The 27,680-nt window shown below is 41.7% G+C and overlaps 1 protein-coding gene across 1 annotated transcript; it reads left to right on the forward strand.

Annotated features, from left to right (window-relative positions):
• The first annotated feature begins 1,518 nt into the window (after positions 1-1,518).
• PLG (plasminogen) lies at positions 1,519-27,558 on the forward strand. Its single transcript, XM_081906835.1, has 19 exons — positions 1,519-1,642; positions 5,059-5,197; positions 5,811-5,917; positions 9,256-9,370; positions 11,325-11,464; positions 12,205-12,325; positions 13,295-13,413; positions 13,678-13,840; positions 13,986-14,113; positions 14,896-15,067; positions 17,065-17,225; positions 18,701-18,849; positions 19,509-19,602; positions 20,585-20,705; positions 22,363-22,440; positions 23,052-23,192; positions 24,605-24,711; positions 25,166-25,311; positions 26,947-27,558. Exons 1-19 carry the CDS (start codon positions 1,594-1,596, stop codon positions 27,106-27,108), a joined length of 2,412 nt encoding a protein of 803 aa, XP_081762961.1. The 5' UTR covers positions 1,519-1,593; the 3' UTR covers positions 27,109-27,558.
• Positions 27,559-27,680: the final 122 nt, after the last annotated feature.

Consider the following 27,680-nt stretch of genomic DNA (forward strand, 5'->3'; position numbering starts at 1 on the left):
GCATCTAGTCCAGCATCCTGTTCTCACAGTGGCCAACCAGATGCCAGTGGGAAACCAGCAAGCAGGATCTGAGCACAAGAGCATCTCTCTCCTCCTATGGTTTCCAGCAACTGGTGTTCAGAAGCTCCCTCCAACTAAGGTAGCCATTGACAGCCTTCTCCTCCATGAATTTGTCTCATTCTCATTCTCATTTAATGCTATCCAAGTTGGTGGCCATCACTGCCTTCTGGGAGACTGAGTTCCATAGTTTGACAATGTGCTGTGTGAAGTACTTCCTTTTATCTGTCCTAGTTTTCCCCCCTCCCAGCATTCAGTTTCATTGAGTCTTCGTATTCATTCACAAAGCCCTAAGCAAATTAGGTCCAGGGTAGGGACCACTTAAACCCTTAGCTCAGTGGTTTTCAACCAGGGTGCCTTGAATGGTGGTCAGGGGTGCAGCGGGCAACACTGGCCTCTGTCCTTCTTTCTTCCCCTCCCTCCTCTGATGCCCTCTCGTGTCTCTGCCTCCCAAAGGCCTGCACAGCTGTTTGTTGCAGCAGCCCTGGCTACAAGCTCTCCAGATGAATGGTGCCTCTGGGGGCAGCTCAGAGACCAGAGGCGATGGCAGGGGCTGCCCAGAGGACTCCCAAGGAGAGGAGGCCGAGGGAACACTCCACAAGGGAAGGTGTTTGAAATAGGGTGTGAGACTGCCAGCTCTGCAGGCAAGGGGTGACATAACTGGGCTCCTGAGCCCCACAGGGGTGCCACAGAAATAATGTAGTTGGTCAAGGGAGCCATGGATTCAAAAAGGTTGAAAACCTCTGCCTTACCTTGATCACTGAGATCATCTGAGGGAGCATTGTTGGTTATCTCCCAAGTTGGCGTGGCTCATCGGGCAACGCCAAGAAACTGAGTCTTTAGTGCAGCACTCAGACAACAGAGATTCAGCAGGCGCCTTCTCTGTGAACCATGACACACTTGCTAAAAACTTTTTTATACTGCCACGCTTAGTTTAGGCAATTAAGAAAGTATCTTTCTGTAATAGTTAGTTGATGGTCTGTAATTTTAATTTCCCCCACTGCATTGTTGCAATCCACTTTGGTACTTCTTTATGACATAGCAGTGTGTAAATGAATAAAAATAAATTTAGCCTGGGCTAGGCTTTCTCCCTGCCTGCTACATGTTGAAATCATTGCCAGAAGGACCCTACCTGAACTGTGCATTTAGTCATTGGGGTTGAATTCATGGAGAAGCTGTGAGCTGTTGTTGTTAGTTGTTTGGGGGAGGGGGTTGTAATCTAGAGACATTCTGTGATGTGCATCCATCTGCTACTTAACGGGGAAAAAGACTAAAAAATTCATTTACATATACTGAGAAAGGTCTCCTACCCTTTCTCAACATCTAACCAAACATATCTGTGTTATTTTGTAAGATCTTGTATTCAAGGTTATGTTTGAACGTTTTGAGTAGAAAGAGAGGCCTATGGCACCAAGAGAATGTTTAACTTGCTTTGGCTATCTGGTTTGCTTAATGCTTGTCTAAATCTGAGCTGAGTCAATAAAACTTTGTCCATTGAGAGGCAGACCTTTCAGCACACAACCTGCCTGTCCCAAAATGAAGTCTTGCAAACATATTTTTGTGTTGCTTTTATTTCTCTTCTCAGGTAAGGTTGCTTTTACATTGCTTTTTTTAATGATGCAGAGAATGTGGACAAGGTTTTCAGAAATAGTTTGTAATCTTCAAACCAACTTAAACTGGATTTATCCTCTAGACTTGAAATAGGCTGAGCCCGTGTAAGTGTTTGAAATGTAGTGTCCTTATATGTTTAATGCTGATACCTAAATAATTTTTCAAATATATTCTATAAAGACAATGGATTTTCTAAATGCTTTGCAATCTCAAGAACTATGGTACTAAAAGGATTGGCTCGGGGATTCTGTGGTCACATTTAATGTAAGCTAGGATGCTTTTATACTGAAATTTTCCAAACACCAGGTGTTTGGATTTGCAAACTATGACCCATATAGGAATGCTTAATTATGTAGGTACGAAGATACAGATTAGTCTGTTCTATGAAACATATATTGTGCCAGGCTGTATTTTGACTCGGTCCTTTTATTGTATGAATATCCTCCATTCACCTCTTATAAATATATTCTCTTCTTTATATGAATATCCTCCATCCTGCCTTTAGCTGAGGGAAGATTAGTTATGCTTCTCCAGACTATCGCACCCAGGCAACTTTCAGAGCAAGATATGCTTAGGTTCAGCCACAGAACTGTTTCATATCTCATCAGACCATTCTCTTGCTTCAGTAATGTTAGTGTAATAGGCAAAAACTACACATGATGATAAGCTGCAAACATTTCGTGTTGTTTCAGGGATGCTTTCAACTGTCCCTTAAAGGGGAGGCAGCAGCTTCATAGGAAGGAAACCTGAACTATTTCTTTTGGGTATGAGACCTGGAGCCTCTAACTCATTGTAGTCAATTTGGTGCGCTCTAAAAATGCTGTTGGACTACAATTCCTGTCATCCTTGACCATTGGATTTGCTAGCTGGGGCTAATGGGAACTGGAGTCCAACATCTTCTGGCTACCCCAGCTCTAGCTGAAGTAACTCAGCAGCCATCTTACTACAAGGTGTTTCTTCTTCCCACAATCCACTTGGAGGCAGAATGTGCAAAACTAACTTTCTGGACTATATAAGTAGAGTACAATCATAACCATGAAGTCCGTGGTTCATTAAAAACTGAGAAGGAGATCCGAGATCATGGTCCCAAGGCACATGATGCAACAACTTCAGAAGATCTGGGTTTGCTCATCACTTGTATATCCCCTAAGCTCTATTCATGGAAGAAAGGATATAAATATTAATCATAAAATAATACCTTTCCAGGTGTGGCACTTTAGTTTGGTCCACTAGTTTGTCATTGGAGGTCATCTCATTCACAATGCATGGTATGTTCATATGTATTTTGCTGCAAGTCAATGCATAGATAAGGGACATGCCTGCTGTGTGCATTTGTCTTGCAACACCTGTGCAGTGGTCACTGTTTTCTTCACATGCATCTCTTCCCTTGGCTTGAAAGGTAGGAAGGAGGGCTCTGTAGAGCAACCAGAAACCAGGGAGATAGTGGGGAGAAAGCAAAAGAGAATGCTTCCTGTTTTGATGGTTGTAAGAAATGCTTGGGGTTAAACCACAGAGCCTAGGACTTGCTGATCAGAAGGTCGGCGGTTCGAATCCCCGTGATGGGGTGAGCTCCTGTTGTTCGGTCCTTGCTCCTGCCCACATAGCAGTTCAAAAGCACGTCAAAGTGCAAGTAGATAAATAGGTACCGCTCCGGCGGGAAGGTAAACAGTGTTTCCGTGCACTGCTCTGGTTCGCCAGAAGTGGCTTAGTCATGCTGGCCACATGACCCGGAAGCTGTACGCCGGCTCCCTCGGCCAGTAAAGCGAGATGAGCACCGCAACCCCAGAGTCGGTCACAACTGGACCTAATGGTCAGGGGTCCCTATGTGATGTTTTAGAAAAATATTTCTAATTATCTAATTATTCTAATTATTTCTAATATCATTCTAATAACATTTAAAAGGTCAGTGTAGATCCAGCCAAAGAGCTGCAACCACACAGCACTCTAAGATTTGTTCACAGTGGCCTTGATGCAAAGGCCATCTCAGCCAATAGACAAATTTCATTGGACTTTGGAAGTAGTTCTATAAATCTGTCCACAAAATTTAGTACCATGTCTCCTTCAATTCTTGGTCTTGACTCAACAAATATTGCATATCTATAAGAGCTGCCGGATAGAACTCAGTCTAATGATCACAGTCTAAGGCTACAATCTTCACTGGTCTACTCAGAAGTAAGCACCATTGAATTCAATAAGGCTTACTCCCAGGTGAATAGGATTAGGGTTGCCAGTATGATTCAGAGCAACCCTTCTTACCCTTTTATTGGACATCTATAATCTCACACAAGCAAGTGTGCCCCTCAGCTACTAATATAGACGGTTCCTCCTTTTGTTTCAAAGCTCAAAACCACAAAGTATACCATTATACAGAGGATACTGTTTCTGCATTCAGTAGCCAGACACCACTCACTGACAGCTTTCTCACTGCTGAGCTGAACAGGGCAACAAAGCATTTTCAGTATAGCTTTTAATCTGCAGTTGTCTGGATGTTAGTAGATTACTTCTCCAAAATAAATAAATAATTTTACAAAGATTAATAAAGTGTTAGACTATATGATAAGATTTTACTGGTGGGTTGGGTCTGCACTCAGTACTTGCATTGAACAAATTGGACTCTTTTTCCCCCTGGTCATTTTCCCTCATCACTGGATTTCGGAGCATCTATTTAAAGCCCAGATTACATAGTTATTATGGTCAATGTGTAGGCATTCCTTCCTCTGATTCTCTCCCATTTTGGTTTTTGCTGCAGAAAAATCAAATGACACACTCATAGTGGTAAAATAAGCTAAAGAAAGCAATAGATGATTTTACTGCCTTTTACACAAGGCCAATAGCCTGCCTCCCTTTCCCTCATCCTAATGCAGATCCCTTTAGCAAGGCAAAATGGGTGACCTGAAGTCATTATGCAGCAAGTTTCTCCACCCAAAATGTCAGCCAATGAACTGGAGTGGGAATGAGGGCACTCACAGTGCTATGATATGACATCATGAGACACTGACATGACATCATGAGAAGCTCACACGATAAAGAGGCAATATTCATAATGGTAAAATCCAAAGAAGAAGCATCTTGAATAACATCTCAGGGAGGGTGACAACGTGTCCTACTTTACAGAAGACAGTGCTTTATTTAAATAGTTGTCAGAGGATAGCCCTTTGTTCAAAGGAGTCCTCTATTTGAATGCCTGCCCAGTCCTAGTCTGGTTTAAAGCAACTGGACAGTGGACTGAGTGGTCATCTATGTTGTGATGGCACATGACGACCCCAACATGTGCCTCAACACATCAAAATTGCCCAGATAAGTCACCTTTTCCCAATAATTTTGTTACTGTTTTTATTAGCTGCCGCATTTTCACCTTTTAATCTTGCTTCTTTGCTCATTTTCTTTTAGTTCGAGGAGATCAGCTTGATGAAGACTATGTAAGAACAGATGGCGCATGGATACTTGGTCAACAAAGCCAGGTCTATAGGACCCTCAATATAGAAGGATGTGCACAGAAATGTGAAGCTGAAACAACATTTACTTGCAGGTAACCCTGACACTCTTACATCCTGTCAAGTATGCCCAAACATCCTAATGATCAGTTATGACCTCAAATGTTTTGTATCCATTAAGACTAGGGTAGCCATGTGTTCTACCTAAAGAGGACGTTTATCTCTTTGAAGGGTGCCCAAATCTGGCTTAAATGTGAAGAGCCATCAGAAGAGAAAGCAGGGGTCTTGAAGTTGGCCCTCAATGGTCAGCACAAGGGTAACCAATGTGGTGTCCTCCAGATATTGTTGGACTATCACTCCCATCAGCCCCAGCCAGGGGGGCAAATGTCCAGGGATGATGGGAATTGTTCCGCTTTGGTTTCCACACATTGTTTTTTGGGTCCAAGTTCAGATGACACAATGTGGTTTGTTTCCCAGGAGCATAGCGGTGAAGGAGTGAAGTGCCTGTTCATATGAAGCCATATTTTATTTTAACTACAGTTTAATGGGACACATGAATCAGGTTGAACACATTTCATAATAACAGCCTTGATGTAACTTCTGCCTTGATGTAATTTTGTACGAATGACTTTCAGTGAGTAAATTCAATGCAATCGAAGATGGATAAAATTATACTCAGATTGCATTCGCATCTTGCCGTTTCAACAGGTCTTTTATATTTGCCGTCAAAGATCAGCAATGCATTACACTGGGCGACAACACCAAAACAACAGTTGTGTTTAGAAGGGCAGATGCAATTCTCTTTGAAAAAAGAAGTAAGTGTATACAGCTTTTGGCTATCATGTCTTTTCTAGCACCTTATGCAATGTCATGTGTTCACAATATCTTACACGATTGACAGCCGAGGCCATTTGAAATCTATTTGATGGGTGTTTTTGTCAAAGAAACAGTGCCCTGAAGAGAAAAGAATTCCAAGGTCATTCATGGGCTACTGCCATCTTTTGTCACACACGACCTTAGCCTCAGTTTAAGGGGGAAAACTGGTTATTTGAGGAAATGAAAATATAGCTGCTAATATTGTTTAAGGTGTGGGTAATCTTTGGCCCTTCAGATATTGCCAAATTATAACTCCCATTATTCTGGCCATTGCCCATCCTTGATAGGGTTGTTGGGCGTTATGGCTCAGCAACATGTGGAGGGCCAGTGGTTTTGTGTGCCTGGTTTACAGGCTATTCCTTATTACTTGGAATAATTTCCTGAAGAACTGAGTGGCCTAAAATAATTGAAAATGGCTTGAGTTAAGCCAGAGAGGGACCGCTGGAAACTCCAGAAAATAAGGCAGCCCTGGAGCATCTTCAACTAGATCACTCCCCTCCAGGAAGGCTGCTTTTATGTTCTTAGTCTGGTATCCAATGGCTTCATACTCAAGGTGTGATGTTTGCTTTTAAAAATGCTCTCAGGACCAAAGTATACATGACACTTCAGTTCTGTGAATTGGATTTCCTCACCATCATTTTCCTAGCTTAAAATCACAAAACATTAATGTTCTTATAGGATGCCTTCCTTGTAGCCTTCCCGATCCTGGTGCCTTCCAGATGTTTTGGACTATAGCTCCCATCATCACTGATCATTGACTGGGGCAGATAGGAGTTACACTCCGACAACATCTGGACTGCAGCAGGTTGGAGAAGGCCGTCTATATGCCATGCAGCTTAGTGGTGGGAGTTAATTGGGAAAACTAGATCACTCCCCTCCAGGAAGGCTGCTCTTATGTTCTTAGTCCAAAATTCGCTAAACAAGTATGCTCATGTTCCCATCAGCAGTTGAGAAATAGGTCATGTCAGCCAAGATCTTGACATTTCACGGACACTTCAAGACTGCTCCCAAAGGCTGTGCTGGGATTTCTTCAAGGGTGGAGAGGAAACAGCCAGCGAGGGAACAGATGTCTCCTGTAGGAGGATATTTGGCAATGACTTCCTCATTTCTTTCTCTGCAGTAGTGCTGGGCTAATACACAGGAGATCTTCAAACACAGCCTTTGATGTGGTGTTGGCAATAGATATCCCAAGAAAATGAAATCCCCATTGCCTGTATGCAATTGTTTGCCTATCTTTATGTGTACATGCTAGATTATAGATTGTGAAGGTCTTTAAAGATCTTCATTTGTCTCTTTGGTTTTTCCAAATCTCTGATGCAAAGACATTGCCACTGTCTGTATTGCATTTCTCTCACATGAAACACAATTCCTTTTTCTGACCCTCCTCCACAAATACTAAAAGTAGACAGAGTTTGCTATAATTGCTCCCCATGCACAGAGGTTTGTGCCAACTGTCGCAATGATGTGACTTCATTGATGTACTTAATTGAAAACAACAAAAACAACTTTTTAGAGTGGTGTGTTTCTTATAAACTGGGTATTTTATTTACTCCCTCTCCCAGTATGGTTAGCATTTAATTAGCTATAGTTAGCACAATCAACAGATTGTTTCACATGCACTTTTTAAATGCAGGATTAACTTCTGTTGAAGCAAATTGAGAAACTCTTCACTTGCACCTTTTAATATGAGACTAACTTCAGTTGAATCCATTTCGGAAAAGTGTTCCTGTCTGCTGCACTAATTAGCATCTGGCAGACTGTTGGCAGCACTGAATAAATTATAGTTGTTTGGCAGTTCCATTCCACCCTATTAACATGCTGCAGAGTCTTGCTGCAGTGACTGGAGGAAAGCTCTCTCACATCCCTGTGTGAATGGGCTTTTCCCAGGTCATGCAAGGGACTTTTAGCCATTAATTTATTTCCCTATGAACAGAGCTGTCCCCACCTGGACACACCCATATACCCCAATGCTACACAGCCACCAACAGTGGCTTGCTAGTTTATTTTGATGTTTCCATGCTTTGGGGGCACTTCCAGACTGACAGTTTATTTGCAAAATATTTAGTTCTTATCCCACACTTTTCTCATGGAATCATCCTGTCATTAAACAGATGAAACTTTGCAACAGAAAGTGGGGAATGGCAACCACTAGCTGACAATGGACCCCTCAAAAAAATAATTTTTTTGTGTGCATTCAGGATTATTTGTGTTCATGATGGCATTGGGGCTGTTATACGTGAGATGGATTCCAGTACTTTTTGCACCTTCAGGGCAGGCATACTGCTGTATTTCCAGTTGGCACATGCCTCAATTCTTCTGGCTGAAATCCTGTACTTAAAAAAAAAAATACCACAAATGTTCTGGGGGAAGGAGAAGTTGTCCTGCTTATGTTACAGCACAAGAATGCCCCTGCAGATGGCGAAAATGTGGTAACACTGAAGAAGCACCACAGAACAACGAATAAAGCCAAATGATGTATGCATGGTCCAGCATTAATCCACCACTGAGACAATATTATTGTGTTAATGACATGTTGCGGAAGACACCTGCAAGAAAAACAGCACCCCGAAGGGGCCCAGTATCATATAAGCTCCACGCAAACCTATCAGGATGAACATTGCAGTCTGGAAACTTTTTGGGTAGATAGACTTAGGCATTAAACATAGAGCTGCTATAATGGCATCATGATATTCTACATTTCCCCATCCAGCAAGCAGTATCCAATGATGAAGAGTGGAGGGTGGGAGGAGGCACAATGCCATGACATGGGGTAAGCATTACTACTTACTGCGGGAGAAAGAAACTCAGCGCAGTGCACTCATGCTTCTTCTGGTTCATGCACGAAATGTTGCCTCTCTTGCTTGATCTGTCTAGCCCATCCACCTGCAATTACATAGGGAACTTGAAGTGCGAACCAGGCTGCCACCATTGTCTGTAACTTATTTCAGCTGCCACAATCGTAGGATTGCTTCTAGCTCGGTCCACATTTCCATTCTTTGCATCAGCAGCACTGATTTGTGTGCAGAAAGGAATGTTTTATGTGGACCGGCCTTTCCTGGATAGTGGCTTGAGCGTGCAGTAAGAAGGAGGGTCTGTGGATTGCACTGCATTTTGTACAGTATTGTTTATTTCAGTAAATGGAAAGTCAGAACATTAGATTGGGGTGCATAAATAAATCGTGTGTGTGTGTGTGTGTTCATTAATTCTGAGTGGTGGTGCTGTGTAGTAGCCGTAGCAATAATAATGATAAGTAATAAAAGTAAGCATTGTCTTTCAGTGTATCTACTTGAATGCAAACGAGGAACTGGACAAGACTACAGAGGAACTGAATCTAAAACTCAGAATGGAGTTGCATGCCAGAGATGGGCAGCCACCACTCCTCATGTACCCAGGTATGATCTGTTCCCATCTGAGAATGAGCCGCTTTCCACTTTGTGCAATGTATAGATGTTCAACTAGACTTTGCTCTCTGAAATATGTAGGGCACTATTCGGTAAAAGTTAGTTGTGCCTAACAAACTCCAATTATCTGCTTGAATACAGTACTTGTCAGTAGGCCCCACTGACGTCTGCGCGACCAACTTCTGTGTAAAGATGCACAACATTGGGTTGTGAGTCCCCTTGATTAAAGCCCAATCTTTTGTGTGATCTTTTAGGATTAAGTCCCACTGAGTTAAGTAGCACTTATTCCCAATAAAATGTGCATAGGACTGCAGCTTAAGGTGGACCACCTTCTCAAAGAACCTGCAGTGCTGCACAAAGCGACTCTTATGCTAATAATATTCTTTTTAAACCTATTCATGCAAAACAGTATAAAAGAATTGCCTTTGAACATTATCAAAACCAAATATTCAAGGTTATCCAACTAAGTACTTCTCTGAGTAGATCCACTGAAAGTCATAGACTTAAGTTAGTAATGTCCATTTATTTCAATGGGTTGTAATAATCATCATCATCATAATCATCATATTCATACCCTGCCCATCTGGTTGGGTTGCACCAGCCACTCTGGGTAGCTTCCAACACATATAAAAACATAATGAAATGTCAAACATTATAAACTTCCCGATACAGGGTTGCCTTCAGATGTCTTCTAAAAGTTGTGTAGTTCTTTATCTCCTTGACGTCTGATGGGAGGGTGTTGTAGTGCTAAGGAGATCATTTCATCGGTGTAAGCATTTCTGTTTTTCTCTCTCCTCTTCACGTGCATGTTGTTCTGGGGAGGATCTCTTGAACTTCCAGAACAGATTTGGGGGTGGAGGGAGTGTTTGGTTGCATTAGTGGGAATCTTTACGCTGGTTTCTGCTAGCATAATGGGTTCATTCAAAATGAAACAATGGTCTCTGAGTATGACTAACGTAGAACACAACCCTCAGTAATTACACATAGTCTTTAAAGACATTTCTTTTGCTGCTTCTCTCTCTCTCTCTCATGTAACAAACATGCCTTTTAAGGATTTGTGACTTTTAACCCGCTGCAATTCAAGCCATGAGCCAGATGATTGGTCAAGAAGATAGAATTTATGTACTTCCTGACTGCGATGGCAGTAATAGGTGGCAAAAGGATTCATCAGAGCCTGCATTGTTCAGTGACAATAAGTTATAGCTCTTACGGGGAAGCAATCCATGCTGAATTACTAACCTGACGTTTAAATAGGATAGGCAAGTAGCTATTCATTTCTCAGTGCTTCATTACTGTTTGCTTTGCATCCCTTGTGAAAATATTTGCCATATGAATAAAGATACTTTAGTTGTGCAGGACACCGAAAGAGCAACAGTTTTGTATAAACTCATGGATGCAAATGCAGTTGATTCAGACCAGAGCTAGTTGTTACAGAGGATGGGTAGCTGTTGCTGAAAGGAGCTGCAACACCATGTCTCCCTTCTGCTCTTTCCTCCAGTAATAACTGCTGCTATAAGACGTATGGCATGGTCATATTATTGTCACTTCCCTGCCTCTGCATGTAGCAGGCAATGGTGTTGAATGGGGATATATCCTATAACAGGGATGTCCAGCTTCCAAAAGACTGCGATCTACAATGGCAGTGATCCCATTGTATTGATCAGAGTTGTTGAGCTTTTTTTAGGGAGGAAGACCCACGGTTGTTTTTTTGGGCTTTTTCTCAAATGCCTTTGGCTTCCGAACAAATCGGCTCCCGAATGATTCAAACCTGGAAGTGAGTGTTCCGATTTTCAAACAATGTTAGAAGCCGAACATCTGGCATGGCTTCCTTGGCTGCAGGAACATTTGGCTGCAGCCAATCAGAAGCCGCGCTTTGGTAAGTCGGATTCTGTTCGACTTACAAGGTATGACTGCATTCCTTATCTGTTTTCTTCTTTCTTTCTAGGTACTCGCCTACCACTAACCCTGATAGTGGATTAGAAAAAAATTACTGTCGAAATCCGGATAATGATGAGAAAGGTCCCTGGTGCTACACAACGGATCCTTCTACAAGATTTGACTATTGCAATATCCAAGAATGTGAAGGTGGGGTTGAGCGCACCAGAATTTTAATTTTACAAGGCAATATTAAATGCAGCATATACTCAAGTATGATGAAGAAACCCAGTTTTCACATGTGCATGTGCTACAATACAAATATTGTAGTAGTGCCTTTATAGAAGCATTACTCTTCTGATTAATTCTCACTAGTGTAAGCTGCTGTTGTGTTGTTTGGTAATCATTCGTAAGTGCACAGAAGAGTTCCCCAAGACTTGATTTTAAAACACAGAAAATTGGATTACAGAAAAAATCCATCTTGGCGATAATTAGTCTACATTAATCCGATTTTGATGAAACATCATGTTTTTATTCTATAATACCCATTCTGGGATTATTTGGCAAAGAAGGTCAACTAAAAGACAATATCGCACACCCACACGCAAGCAATTCCATTACCCCAACAAACATTGTAAACGTGCTCTTAAAAACATTTTAATAATAGTACATAAGACAGCATAATTAAAAACTTCAGGAAGGCAATATGAACAAATTACTTACTACCTTAGATTTTGAAGGGCAGAGTAGCTTAGCTCCAACACCTTCAAGGAACCAGTCCTGATATAACCTGAGCTCTAACTTTCTAGCAGCTTTAATAGCTTTATAATATAAAACCAGAACTTGATCACTAAGTCCTATTATACAGTACAGTAAGTTGGGAGCAGAAGGCCTAACAAAGACAAGAAGACAAAGCTGCCTGACTCAAAGAGAAACATTTATCCTTACAGAGCAATGCATGTACTGCAGTGGGGAAAACTACCAAGGCAGGGTCTCCCAAACTGAATCTGGGCTTGAATGCCAGGACTGGGCTTCTCAGGAACCTCATGCTCATGGATATATTCCTTCAAAGTAAGTCACAAGTAAAAAAAAAAAACCTCACCAATTCAACTAATGGCAATTACCAGTGGTGTGTGGAACAGAATGGGGGATAAAAGGATAACACATTGAGTTATATGAAGGCTTCAGGCAGAAACCATTTATTTTGATGATTAATGTATTGCTCAATCCCACAGTTTCTAAACAGTGTACAGTAGGGATACAGCATGGAGTCCGTCACCGATAACATAAAAAAAAACTTGGGGGTAAAAGGCATCAGGCAATTCTGAAGGTATCCTAGACTCGGGTTGCTAAAGGCTTTGTAAATTAATACATAAGCCTTAGACTTGGCCTTTAAGTTATGTGCTGCTGCTAACCTGCCCTCGCCCACAGTGTCAGTGCAGCATTTTGCTCCAGCTGGAGCATAGGGTGCAATGCAATAACCAAGACTGTACTATAGTTTTAGTTCTTCTGCCCATTGAAATGAATGGAATCTGTGTGAGATGTCTCTGGGTATATCTAGGATATAGGAACTTCATGTGTGGAAACTACAGAGCTCAACATGTAAAATATGTGCTTGATTCCGAAGTCTTTGAAGCACATTGCTTTGCAGCTCAGTGGCAGAGCACATGAACTGCATGTACAAAGCCATGGGTTCAAGGAAGCGGGGGATGGGAAGGATCCCTGCCTGACACCCTGACGAACCGTTGCAATTCATAGAATCATAGAGTTGGAAGAGGGACCCTGAGGATCATCTTGTCTAACCCCCTGCAATGAAGGGATATGCCGCTGTCCCATACAGGGATTGAACCTGCAACCTTGGCATGATTAGCACCATGCTCTAACCAGCTGAGTTGTTGGGGTGAAGAGAAGGCAGTGCTGAGACAGAGGGACAGATAGTCTGACCTGGCAGAGGGCACTTTCCTGCACCTCCCAAGGAAACATAATAACCAGTGAAGTGGTCAATAGGCAGAAGCCTCAGCTTTCCCATGTAATGTTCAGTTTTCCAGAAAAGAATCTGAAGTCAAACTTCTGCCGTAATCCTGATGGTGAGCCTCGCCCTTGGTGTTTCACCACCAGCCCGACTAAACGCTGGGAATTTTGTAACATTCCTCGGTGCAGTAAGTATTTGGAGGATCAATTCCAGTTTTGATGTGATGATATAGCAATATGTTCGTTTTCCTTTGGCAGCGGTGGGAATCCAACACTCAAGTAGAAGCAACTACGGTCCTTTGATATCACAAAGCGTATGGTAGCTTTATGGCAACCTCAAACATTTCACAGAATGGAACGAATATTGCGCTTAAGGAAGTAGTAAATTGGATTGCTGCCTCTTGGGTGTTCTGAAGATGCTGGCTTCATTTGCTTTCTCTTTTCTGATATAGCGACAGCCCCACCAACCTCTGGCCCAGGGCGCCAGTGCCTTGCGGGAAGAGGAGAAGACTATCGGGGTAACGTAGCCGTCACAGTATCGGGGATACCATGCCAGGCCTGGGCAGTCCAAGAGCCTCACAAGCATGCCAGAACGCCAGAGAACTACCCTTGCAAGTATGTTAAACTATAGATCCAATATTATTATCTCAGTCTTTGAGACTAGAAATGCATTGCAGTAAGCTTGTCATCTCTCTGGTTTCCTAAAAATAAGTGCAAAGTTGTTCCAACATCAGTTGCCTTCATGCATTTTCTGTTTTAGGCATTTAGAAAAGAACTATTGTAGAAACCCGGATGGAGAGAACATGCCTTGGTGCTACACCTCTGATCCGCAAAAACGATGGGAATACTGCGATATTGCTAGCTGTGATGGTGCACCGGAAGCTACTGGTAAGAGACGCTGCATTTGTGCATCTGCAGTAGATGTGAGCAGAACAAGCCATTTTGATATTAAAAAAAACCAAAGAGCTCATGTGACAAATCTGGCTATGATATCTGGGTTTCATTTTAAGAAGAGGCGACAAGCAGATGCAGAGTAAATTCAACCCTTTGGGTAGTTCATTATGTTGATTTTTATCTGTTGCATCTGTTGTTCCTATCTGCATGAGGAATGGGCTGAGTCAGAATTGTATATTAACTGAATAAATTCCTTCTGTGCTTGGGATTAGCTTGCTTCCCAGGCAAAATTCCTATTGAATTTGTAGGAACTTTTTTTCTGAACACATGCATTTAGGATATTTGCTTTGATCTATATTGTAAAGCAGGATGCAAATCAAATCCACAAGAAATAAATTAGGATTGGGCTGTCAATCTGAACAATATTTTGCAATATAAATCTGCAACCTGCAACAAGAAGGCTATTGATCATTGACAAAAGGTCCAGATGCTCTTATGTCACCATTTCTTTTCACTTTGCCTTGCTTTCTTGTAGCCTTTCTTGTAGCTTCAGAGAGCCTACATCATTCTATCATCAGAATGTAGAACCAAAGGCCCTCTAGCATATCTTTCAGGTGCCCTGGAAAAAAGGGACATCCTGGGTTTTTCCATGAGATCTTGGTGGGCATTTTGGCTACCACAATCTTGTGTGCTCTCCTGAGGTCTCACCCCAGGAAAAGCACTTGGGGTGTGTGCAAAAATATGCTTATTTCTGTGGCAATTTTGTTTTAATTTAGCTGCAGCTCCTTCTGTTGCTGAGCAAACCGAACTTGTTGATGACTGCTATCAAGGCACTGGCACAAGTTACCGGGGTACAATGGCCTTGACCATCTCTGGAAAGAAATGTCAAGCATGGAACGCTATGACTCCTCATGCTCACACTAAAACCCCAGAAGCCCTCCCAAATGCGTATGTTTGCCTCAACTTTCCTCAAACATTGTGATATTTTTGTGTGTCTAGCAAATCATGTAAAATGGCCCTACATATAGGTAATGTTAAACAAGAGTCTTTGAGTGAGTGTACCACCTTTTGATTTGAACTCTTCAAACTCCTCTTGGCATTACATGCAAACCCGGGTTCTGGATTTGTTCCACTCCTTGCCAGTCATGTGAAATTTCATGTGAAATCAAGAACAAACCTTGCCTTGACAATGTGGTTTGGTTGGAATGAAACAAACTGCAATCCCAGGTTTGGCTATTATGCTAGGCTGAGAATTGCAGCTTGCTGTTCCTGCTCGTATTAGGGGATGAGAGAAATGGGAACCTTTAACCTTTAAGCATGGTTTACTGTACCGTGCAAAAACAGCCAGTGTAGGCAATACTCAGGTAGATGGACTAATGGTCTGTCGTGATATAAGACAGCTTTTTTAATAAGGATACCAACTGTCCTAATCTGCTAAAGATCATAGGCTGTTAGATAGTTGATATCCTTATTCAAATAATTTTTTGCAAAATTCACACATGTTGGATATATTTTGTTAAAAGTGGTACAATTTCTCTGTTGGGGCAAGGTCTGTGGTTATAAGTGATGTCATTAGTTTAGGAAAAGAAAGACCTTTGGATCAGACCAAAAGCCCATCTTGTGCAATATTCTGTTCCTAGAAATGGCCAACTAGATGGCTTCTGGAAGTTTATAAGAAGAGTATAAAGCATCAGTCACCTCAGTTGTATAATTATTTTATTTGTTTAAAAACCACAACCTGCCTGAGGCATCTTGCAACAAATTAAAAGAAATCAATCAAATAATCAATTACAAAACCAGCTTAACACATACAGCAGAAACCAAGAAACGTTGCAATGCAGCAACAATTCAGACCCGCCCCCCAAACAGGTTTAAGCAGTTATAGAAGCCTTTAAAAAACAGGTTACTGTAAGCCAGGGGTGAGGAGTCTGTGCCCCTTCAATGGTTGATGGCCTACAACTTCCAACTCACAGCTGTACATGGAGGTGCAGGTTAATTCTGTGTCCAGGGCAGCTGTTTACCAGCTCCATCTAGTACGCAGGCTGAGACCCTACCTGCCCGCAGACTGTCTTGCCAGAGTGGTGCATGCTCTAGTTATTTCCCACTTGGACTATTGCAATGCTCTCTACGTGAGGCTACCTTGAAGGTGACCTGGAAACTTCAACTAATCCAGAATGTGGCAGCTGGACTGGTGATTGGGAGTGGCTGCTGAGACCATATAACACCAGTCCTGAAAGATCTTCATTGGCTCCCAGTATGTTTCCAAGCACAATTCAAAGTGTTGGTGCTGACCTTTAAAGCCCGAAACGGCCTCGGTCCTGTATACCTGAAGGAGCATCACCACCCCATCATTCAGCCCGGACAATGAGGTCCAGCACCGAGGGCCTTCTGGCGGTTCCCTCGCTGCGAGAAGTGAAGTTACAGGGAACCAGGCAGAGGGCCTTCTCGGTAGTGGCGCCTGCCCTGTGGAACGCCCTCCCAGCAGATGTCAAGGCAACTATTTTACTTTTAAAAGACTTCCCTGTCTAGGAAAGTTTTTAATGTCTGATGCTGTATTGTTTTTGATCTTTGGTTGGAAGCCGCCCAGAGTGGCTGCGGAGACCCAGTCAGATGGTCAGGGTATAAATAATTTATTATTATTATTATTATTATTATTATTATTATTATTATTATTATTATTATATCATCCCTGATCATTGACCGTGCTAGTCCAATAGTATTTGGAGGGTCACAGCTTCCCCCAAAACTACTGTATTGGTTGGTATAGCTCAGAAATGCACCATTATAATGAGCAACCAGGCACATTACCCTGGGAGTAAGACATCAATGAATCAAATGATAGAATCCTAAGCTTCCTAACCTATTATATATATAAAACATTATATATGTTTTAAATGTTATTCTCACCCTGGATATTATATAGAGATTTGTATCTACATTTATAGGGACCTGAGGAAAAACTACTGCAGAAACCCCGACAACGATAAGGCTCCCTGGTGTTATACTACTGATCCCAGTACAAGATGGGAGTTCTGTAATCTACAGAAGTGTCCTGATCCTGCACAACAACAACAACAGCCACAGCCCACATTGTCACCAAACCTTGGTATGACTGCTTCCCCCAGTGCAGACAACCAGCCCAGAGTCACCTTTATATAGAAGTGATATGGAATTCAGTGCAGTAAAGATTAAATAATTTATTTTGTGGCTGCTTTAAGTTACTATAGGATTGCAATGCAGTGGTACCTTGGTTTTTTAGCATCTCGGAAGCCAAATGTTTTGGTTTTTGAATGCCCAAACCCCAGAAGTAATTGCTTCTGTTTTCAAACACACCTCGGAAGTCGAACGGCTTCCACTACGTTTTTAAATTTTCTCTCCATTGACTTTGCAGTCCACCCTTTGCGCCTCAGTTGTTGAAAGTTTTGGAAGTCGAACAGTCTTCCAGAATGGATTATGTTTGACAACTGAGGTACCACTGTAGAGAAAGGTGCCTCTAGGGTTGATCTTTTTTTTCAGTTCACTAGGTTAAAATTCTCTCTGCTATATTTTAGACCACATTTGTTGCACGTTAAATTCTATAGGTCTGGGGGGCGGGGGGCAGAATATAGGATAGATTATATTTCCCTATGCTGTTTTGGACTTCATTCTAAAAAATTAGTTCAATACTGCAAGCAAATTGGCATTGAAGCATTTGTGTACATGTTATCAGAAGACCATCATATAGGCTTTCATTATCTCTTCTACACAGATGATCCCCAGGTCTTTAAGGAAATTGTAGTGATCAGTAGTTATAAGTTACTAATCTCTGTTTCCTGAGGCCTTAAGCAAAATAAACCAAATATATGGTAGTCACATGTGGTTTCAAACCAAATAGTCACAGAAATTGAAGGATATATATTTGATGGATAAATTGAAATAGCAGCATAGCATGAACCCCGATACCAAAGATACAGAAAATACAGATACCCACAAAATAACAAAGACTAACTTAGCCAAGACTAGAATACTTTACCAACACTCTTGGTCTCCCAAGGTTGCTGAAGGTGTCAGTTGGGAGAGTACAAACTTAAAGGATAGACAAAAAGGGCCTGAGGGGAAGCAAACTGTGAGGTAGATGATTCATATATTCTTGTCTAGTAACAAGTGTCTCTCTCCTCAGTCAGTCAAAAGGCTTCATAGCTATAATTATCCAAAACCCTATGTCTGGTGATGCTCCCAATGACAGCATTGCTGAAAAATGTTATTCCAATTAGCAAACTGGCCATGTAAGTCCTTGAGACACTGGCATGGGATAACGCAGGTGCAGTAAATCTTGGGTCTGCCAGCAATTAACTGAGAGAAAACTGCTTTCTCACGATCCTAGATCTAACTGAGAAGGCTTTCTTGCCAAAGTTTTACACTTTATCTGGAATCAAAGTCTAAACACAGGACAGAAACAAAGTCCCCACAACACAGAAAGAGCTACAATTCCCAGGTTTCCTGGGCAAAGGGGGAATGACTGTTAAAGCAATTTAAACCTGTAGCGCAAATATGACCTGTGTAAGAAAAGACCCAACCATCCATTTTTATCTCCCATGAAAGACTGTAGGACCAGTTATGGGAAAGATTATCGTGGAAAGATTGCAGTGACAACAACTGGCAAGACTTGCCAAGAGTGGCGTTTGCAGACACCGCATAAGCACGATTTTTTCACACCACAGACTCACCCCCGTTCAGGTCTGGAAAAAAATGTAAGTGGCATTATGTAGCAGGTAGGATGTGTTGTGAAATGTTAAGAAACAGAAAATACCAAACATGGCTTAAGCAGGATTGACCTTATGAAAAATGTTCCCAAGCCTCCTGATTTTTTCCCTTCCCTTTCATATGCTCCTTTTTCATTCCCCCTTTATTATCTCATTCTTTTGCTAAATGTCTATTATGTTTAGCTACATTTTTAAAATGTAGTTCAAATTTAAAATGGTTCAAATCCCAGCACAGCCGTGCAACTCTCTGGGTCAGTTATTGTCTCTCAGCCTCTCAAGGTTGATGTGAAGATAAATGGGGTGGGAGAGAATTATGCACAGCACTTTGAGCTACTTGGAGGAAAAGTGGGATACAAATGTACCAAATAAATAATGTTATTTTATGGCATAAACTAAGTTTGAAACAAGATATTGAAATTGGTTTCTAGAGAGCCAGTTTTATGTCTGCACCAAATTCAAGTAGCTTCTGTACTGTAAACATAGTTACGTTCTTACAGCTTCTATGGAACTGAATTTTTCATTTTGGTTGCATTTTGAAAATAGTAAAGGACATAAGTCCTAGCCGCTGGCTGAATGAGGTTGTCACACCCATAAGCATACAAATATTGTAGATTGAGTAGTTCTGTTTTTGTTGCCCCCCCCCATAGTATTGCAGAAATCCGGATGGTGATATTAATGGCCCTTGGTGCTATACCACAGACCCAAGCAAAACATGGGACTACTGTGATGTCCCCCAGTGCCGTAAGTATGCTTGTAACGACTTGTCAGCTTTGAGATATTTCATTTTAAGTGTTTAAACGTTTCTATTTCAATGTTGTTTTAGGCTGGAACTAGGCCTGCTGCAGGAAATGGCAGGCTCATTTTGATTTTGCTCACCTCTCCCCATAATGTGTAGCTCTGGTAGCACATATCATGATCTCATCTTGGCATGGTGCCATTTATTCTGACTCTGTTATTGACCACTGTCACAGTTGGGGAACATCTGATATGATAATTTCAAGTCCTACATGTCTATCACTGGACATTAGTGGAAAAGAACGAGGAATCTGACATGGGGTTGCTGTTTTTTATTGCAATCCTAAATACATTTTGCTGGGAGTAAGTCCCATTTAATTCAGTGGGGTTTGGTGGACACACATAGGCTTTCACTGCACACCTATTGCTGTTGACCATCTCTTCTTAGTCAATAGTTTTTCATCTGCTAAAAAAACAATTTCTCTAAACAAGGTCAGGTGCACTGAAAAAGAGAAGACTGGATATCTGCATAAGATAGCAGTCCTTGCTGCTGTTGAAATGAATTACCTCCAGTCTGTTCAAGATCTTCCGCTGCTAGTCACTAGGCAATTTAGGCTTCATTGGATTCTCCTTGACCCTAGCAATGAGCTGAAGGTTTAGGGTTGGTGTAGGAACTAGAACAGGATTGTGTTCAACAGGGAATTTGTGGGAGATTAATGGTTTTCAGAGTTGCATACAAACGTGTCTCATTATGGTGCCCAGGTGTGAGACAGGGCGTGTGAACCTTTCATGGCTGTGTAATGGAAGGCATTTCTCATGAAAACTACACCTGGTGAGATTTCCTCTTCTATGCAACTATTGAAGGTGCAGAAGCCATGTCCACTTTGGCATCTGACCACTCGGTTTCCCAAATTATGAAGACCTGTTGAGGTGTTTATAATCCTAACATATTTCACATTTCCTCTGTGTCTCTTTCATTTATTCCCAGCTGCTGAGGAATATGAATGTGGAAAAGCCAAATATAAACCAATCCTTTGCTTTGGACGGATTGTTGGTGGATGTGTTTCAAATCCCCATTCTTGGCCCTGGCAGATTAGTCTTCGAGTAAGGTATTAAAACCAACAATCCGTTCTGCTACACCAATGGTGGGAAACATTTGGCCCTCTAGATGTTGCTGAACTACAACTCCCATAATTCATGACAATTGGCCATGCTGGCTTCTTGATGGGAGCTGGGATCCGGAAACAAATGTTCCCAAATTGGTATAAAGAGGATAATTCCTGGATGCCAAGATCAAAGTTTGGGGCAAGTACTCTTTGGTCAGAGAACGCCAGAGGAGAGTTAAAACCACAAAATATGCAGCATTGTAAAATAGGAAATATAAGCTGTTGGACCTTTAAAATATCCCCTTGTAAGTTCCAAAACTTCCCTCTTCCCCCAGCATAGGAAAAGACCACACATTTGGTAAGTTAAAAATTGGTTTTCCACACAGCATTCATAAAAGGTTGCACAGACATTTACGGTAAACTTAGTTTGGTTCTGAAGTGGTGAAAGTTCCTAAATTATTAGTATTGGAACTCAGAAATGGCTAAAGAGAGCCATGCAGTTTGAACTGGAGCAACCAGCTCAGAACCTGAGCTTCTTAGGTAGACTGAGAACAAAAGCTTGATTATCTGGTTCTTCCCAAGGTGAGAAGAAGTGGGCAGCACAGCTTACTCTATGGTATTAACCCCTTCATGCATTAATTAGACTTAACCAACCTCATATAACCAACATGCTTATCTGACAGTACAAGGGTACCTCTAGATGCGAATGGGAGCCGTTCTGGAGCCCCGTTCACATCTAGAAGCAAACGTAACCCATGTCCGTGCGTCTGCACATGCGCGGGTCACGTTTTGGCGCTTCTGCGCATGCGCGTGACGTCATTTTGAGCGTCTGCACATGCGCAAGCAGCAAAACCCGGAAGTAACACGCTTTGTTACTTCTGGGTTGCCGCGGAGTGCAACTTGAACGTGCTCATCCCGAAGCACATTCAACCCGAGGTATGACTATATACACGTGCTTGGGAAAAGTAAGTTTGAAGTGAAGGTTTCAGTGGAAAAGCTTCAGACTTTTCCTAAAATTCCTTCAACATTTCAATATGCTTAAAGGAAACCACATGGACAAAAGTTATTGAAACCATTAAAACCAACAAACTCTTGTAACTCAAACTCATTGATTTCAATGGTTCTGCTCCAAAGATGGTTTAGTTGGCATCACTTATACTCATCATTTTTATCAATAAGATCACTGTGGGAGAAAGAGTACATGTTCACACATTAGAAAAAATTCTGTGTTATGTTGAAGCAAAGCTGGAGAACCTCTGACCCTCCAGATTTTGTTGGATTCCATTCACCTCAGCCAGGATCACCAGTGGTTGGAGTGATGAAAGCTGTAATCCAGCAACATCTGGAAGGCCACAGATTTCTCACTCTTCAGTTAAAGGCAGTATTGTTTGCCAGCCTTTGGGGGAAATTGGGATACACCCATCCACCCCTGTTATTTATATTGCTGCCTTTAAAGGTTTCCCCCGTCTGAAGACTTTCTAATAAAACAGAAGTAATCAAACAAAAATAACACAATGTATGCAGTAAAATAATGACAGTAATAGGATCTGAAACAGCAAGTGGTAGAACAGATAAAAACAAATCATCAAGGGGAAAACTCATAGTTAAAATGCCTGGGAGCAGCAGGAATGCAACTAATCTGCCTTTACTTTCTTTTCAGGTCCTTTGATTTGCATTTCTGTGGAGGCACATTGATAGCTCCGCAGTGGGTTCTGACAGCCACCCACTGCTTAGAGAAGTAAGCCATTTGAAAGTGTTGGTGCTGCTTTCTCCGAGTAGACAAGCAGCACAATGGGTCTGCCATGTTGCAATGGACTCTCTTTGGACACATTTACTATTCCATGTTTATTTTTTGTTAGAGGCATTTATGCACCCCCAAAGCATGCGGATAATATTGACTCGGTACAAGGCAGCTTCTTACATTCCCCTTTTATAAATGGTTAGTAATCATCACCTGGTGGCCAATTGTGTTGTAGAAGAAGAGAATCACTGGTTCCTAGTTGCTAGGATTGTTATATCCTGCTGTTCTCTGTTTCTCACTAAAGAGAATTTTTGCTTCCAACATCTTAATCTACCTGTAGCTGGGCAGGACCAAATTACTACTTTTGCACCTGCCCATAAGCTCCCAAATTGTACCTGCCATCTTGGCTGTAATTTCACTCCCTGTGGTGTGAGATGGTGACAAATGCATAGCTGTATGGTGGGTTGGATTGACGCTGGAGGCATAGTATGTGCTTCAGTCGCCCAGTCTCTAACTTTCAAAGAATTCTGCCCTCTCCAGTCATAGTGAGCAGACCTGCGCCTTGGTTATCTGGAGATGCCTTTACAAAATGAATCTGCCTCTTGCAGGTCTTCGAGACCTTCATATTACAAAGTGACACTTGGGGCACACACGGAGAGGGCTACTGAGCCATCTGTACAAGAGCGAGATGTTGAAAAAATATTCAAAGGACCAAATAGGGCAGACATTGCCTTGCTGAAACTAAGCAGGTATTCCTTTGTGTTATAATTTTAATAGTCCTTTTATTGACCAGTTCTTATGTTGTGATGTGATAGCTATTGAAGTGGTTGTGTGAAGTGCCTCCCACAGTGGTTGGGGAGGGTCAAATCACAGTACAGAGCAGGGAGAAATTTAGCTTACACTTTCATGCAAAGCTTTTCAATGCATACTCCCCAAAATAAATATATGAACCAAATCACAGCTCTCCTATAGAATTTGCACTTGCATGTTCAGGCTCCACACCCTCTCTGCTCCTCAACTGGATAGCAGGAACTGACAAAACACAGCTTAATTGGGTTATTAACCACAGATGTAAGAGGTTTGGCATAGGCACTGGGCATATGAAAAGGTTTTGGGGGGTTTTTAAATGTATTTATTGGAAGAAATATACACTAAAAAAATTGGGCACATTTTCACGAGCAGTTCTTATTTTTTAAAATCACAAACTGATGCAAAAATGTGAACTTAAGAGTGGAAAAATGAGAAACTGAGACAAACCAAGATTACAGATGATTTGCCCATCCCTAGATCACCAGACCATGCCTCTCTCTTTTTTAAAAAGAAAGTATAATGTTAACTTGATTGAAATCACTAACAGCAGTGAATACTTCTTTTAATCAAATTGCTTTGCACATGGAATGATATCCACCTAGTTCTGTGTTTTAAGCAACCACCTGTTGAAGCAATAATGATCTGTCTGCGGTATATCCTTGTGTTATGTACACATTTAGGACTAATGGCCCTAACTGCAGATTTTCTTTTAGCAGCAACATGCTGCAATGAATGTGAATTGACACCTGTTCTAGCATATTTGGGGCTTCAGCTGCATGAAGAAATAATGTGTGTTCAAAGTGTTCTAATATAACAAGGGTAAAATCAGTTATGATATTTAAACAACAGCTATCACGGTGTGATGTTTGCTTTGCAACTTGCGCTATAAATGCCTTCAAGTTAAATGCTGGACTCATGTCACGTTCCTGTGCTTTAGGTGGATAGACTGCCTAAAAAGCAGTAGATGTGCCTTTCCAAAATTGAAAGGGAGGTTCCAAACAAGATCAGCTGTTCTAAAAACACTGCATCTGTCTTCACCACTTTTTGCTCGGGAGCAGTACTTCCTTCCAAGTAAACAGGTGTAGGACCAGGATACAAGTAAGGCTTACAGGGAAAGCATTTGAATTGAATATTTCTTTGATAGTTCCAACTTCCATCACTTTTGCTTGCCTGCAACTGGGAAAAGTCGAGCATTGATAAGGACAGACACATTTGGGAACATTAGACTTCTAGAAATGCATTCCTTAAAAAAAAGAAGTTGCCTGAAGGTTCACAAACCAGTGGGAGCAATCAGGGTAAGTGGAATGATGAAAATGAACAATGTAAAACCTCTTGGAAATGTTTGTTTCAGCCCTGCCGTGATCAACGATAAGGTCATTCCGGCATGTTTGCCTCCAGCCAATTCAATGGTAGCAGGTGGAGCAGAATGCTATGTTACTGGATGGGGTGATACAAAAGGTGAGTAAATTTTGAGCAGCTAAGTATCCAAAGTAGTTAAGGTTGTGTTGTCTTCCCTCCGTATTCCATTATATTATTCTAATCTCCATCCTTTTGATTTTTGACTTTATTACACATGGATAGGGTTGCAATTTCGAAAAGTGAAAAGTTGTTGAGCTTTTTTGCAAAAACAAAACAAACAAATTTGAGCTACTTTTTATGAAATTCACCATTTGTCCATATTTTCCTGGACATTTCAGTGATTTATGCCCAGGCACTTTTTACACGGACCACATACTGGCTATGTCCAGTATTGAAAGCCTGCCAGCTTGGCAATTCTCCTAGCACTACTGGGACATAAAAAGAGAAAATTAAAGGCTGCCACCCATCATTACAGCCTGTCACCAACCCTGCCAATGTTTATATCAGAATTTAATGTCTGTTTATTTTCTTCCTTTCTCCCTTACTCACAAAGGAACTGGTGGAGAAAGCATTCTTAAAGAAACTGGCTTCCCTGTAATTGAAAATAAAGTGTGCAATCGGCCTGAATTTCTGAACAACAGGGTCAGAACCACTGAACTCTGTGCTGGGAATATTGATGGTGGCACTGACAGTTGCCAGGTAAGAGAGTCTAATGATGGAAATACTTGGCAATAATAATAAAAATATAATAATAACAATTTTTTATTTATATCCCACCCATCTGGCTGGGTTTCCCCAGCCACTCTGGGTGGCTCCCAAAAGAATATTAAAAATGTGATAAAGCATCAAACATTAAAAACTTCCCTAAACAGGGCTACCTTCAGGTGTCTTCTAAAAGTCAGGTAGTTGTTTATTTCCTTGACATCTGATGGGTAGGCATTCTACAGGGAGGGCGCAAATACCGAGAAGGCCCACTGCCTGGTTCCCTGTAACTTCACTTCTCGTAGTGAGGGAACCGCCAGAAGGCCCTTGGAGCTAGATCTCAGTGAATGATAGGGGTGAATGATGGGGGTGGAGACACTCCTTCAGGTATACAATACACCAGAAACAATGGACATTTGGGTATTGTCTTGGCTGCTCAGCAGTCCAAACCCTCATTATGGCCCCATCCACATAATACATTTAAAATTTTATTATGCCACTTTAAACAGTCATGGGGTTCCCCCAATGAATCCTAGGAACTGTAGTTTATGTCTTTGTGGGAGTTGGAGGTTATTGGTTTTAGGTGGGTTTTTTTGTTCATGTTTTTATCTGTTTATGTTGTGTACTGCCCTGAGATCTACAAACAAAGGGTGGTAAACTACTACTACTAGTAGTAGTAGTAGTAGTGCTGAGAGTTGCTAGGAGACCCTGGTTCTCCTTACAGATATGCAATTCCCAGTGATCCTTGCGAAGAGGGGATCGATGGTTACACTCTTGGAATTGGAGCTCTACGGGTCTCCTGACATTTGCTGTTATGGGGAACCACCCTGCCTGCCCCCTCCCCTTATTTAGTGATACTGTGCTGTTAGGTCTTTGAACTGCAATAAATAATTGACCTAATGACCTAGTGATATTGTAGTTTTGTATGCTAACCTTCCTTCCTAGGGCACTGCATTCACTGGCTATGCTGTGGTTCTGTAATGGCTGCCATATTTGGAGCCGGGAAGGAATTTGCCTGCAAACAGATTAGGCCCGTTTGCAGGTTTTGTCTTCCCCATAGCAATAGTCACAACTTTGGTGGATAAGGCATTGGGGTGGAATCCTTTAGTCTAACATCTGGCAGGAGGTGAAATGGTGGTTCACCCCCACCTCAGAAAAGGTGTGTTCACAGGGTACCTTGTGAGAGGGGTCTGGTTGGAAGTCTCTGTCCCAAAGCCAAGGCTGATGGGCCACAGAGCTTCCTTCAGCAGTTGCGGGGGGGGGGGCTCATCCATGTAGACCTTCATCTTGCAATGGACCCATTAATCCCATGAGCAACTCTGTCATGCCTCAGCCCCCCACCAGGAGGCTGAGAGGGATATACAACCCAATACCTAAGTCAAATCCTACCTCCATCTGGAATCAATAAAGTTATGGCCAATTTTAAAATCCCAGAACGTTGCCTTGTCCAGTTTGTTCACCTTTCTTAGGTTAGGCCTTGCTCCCTGAGGAGGGGTTGCTGCGAGTGTGTCTGCATATATGAATGACCTTGTGTGGGCACAGTCTGAGGCAAAATTTGTCTAGTGAGATCTGTTCATTACATGGTTATGTTTATTTCTGCTCTGTTTGTTCATTTCCCTTTTTCATTTGTAGGGTGATAGTGGAGGGCCTCTGGTCTGTGCAGAACAAGGAAGATATATCCTTCATGGAGTCACCTCCTGGGGTCTTGGCTGTGCGCAGCCCATGAAGCCTGGTGTTTATGTTCGAGTTTCCCAGTTTGTTTCATGGATTGAAAAAACAATGCGTGAAAACTGAATTATTTCAATCTTGTTGAAAGAAGCACATACATATACAGATGTATCACACACACAGAGGATTCAGGGTGCAATGTTGTAAAATAAATTACATGATTGTAAAAATGACCGATTGGCTGGCTGACTTTCATTACAACACGGTTTATATGCTGCAAAAATTCATTTGCAATGTGCTTAAGCTTGAACAATAAGCCAAACTGGATGTGATTTGAGCGATCCATGAATAGAATTGCCAACATTTTTAAAGGGCTAATGTCATCCATAGGGGAAAACATCCATAGGGGAAAACATTCTAGTATCATACAAGGTGCCTGCATTGATTCATTTGTGGGGCAAATAGTTTTGAGGGCTTTAAAAATGCAGGTTCTCCCATGTCACCATAACTACAGCCCATTTGCTACCATTTGATTGAAAGCTATGACAAATAAAAATGAAATGAATTGTTCTTAAATTTGTTTTGTTCATGTTTTCTGATCTACTGGAAACAAATCTAATGGTTCTTTACCTTCAGTTATTAGATTAATTATCAATAGATAATTTCACATGAATACATAGTGAGGATTAGAAAGTATG

Source organism: Podarcis melisellensis (genome assembly GCF_964234715.1).
Source record: "Podarcis melisellensis genome assembly, chromosome: 3".
In the NCBI taxonomy this organism is placed as follows: domain Eukaryota; kingdom Metazoa; phylum Chordata; class Lepidosauria; order Squamata; family Lacertidae; genus Podarcis; species Podarcis melisellensis.

What these genes read in the sequence shown, in the direction of transcription:
- PLG (XM_081906835.1), top strand. Translation starts at nt 1,594, where the DNA reads ATGAAGTCTTGCAAACATATTTTTGTGTTGCTTTTATTTCTCTTCTCA. An exon ending in GCTTTTATTTCTCTTCTCAG is followed by an intron (nt 1,643 to 5,058) that starts GTAAGGTTGCTT and finishes ATTTTCTTTTAG; the next exon opens with TTCGAGGAGATCAGCTTGAT. An exon ending in GTGGCACTGACAGTTGCCAG is followed by an intron (nt 25,312 to 26,946) that starts GTAAGAGAGTCT and finishes TTTCATTTGTAG; the next exon opens with GGTGATAGTGGAGGGCCTCT.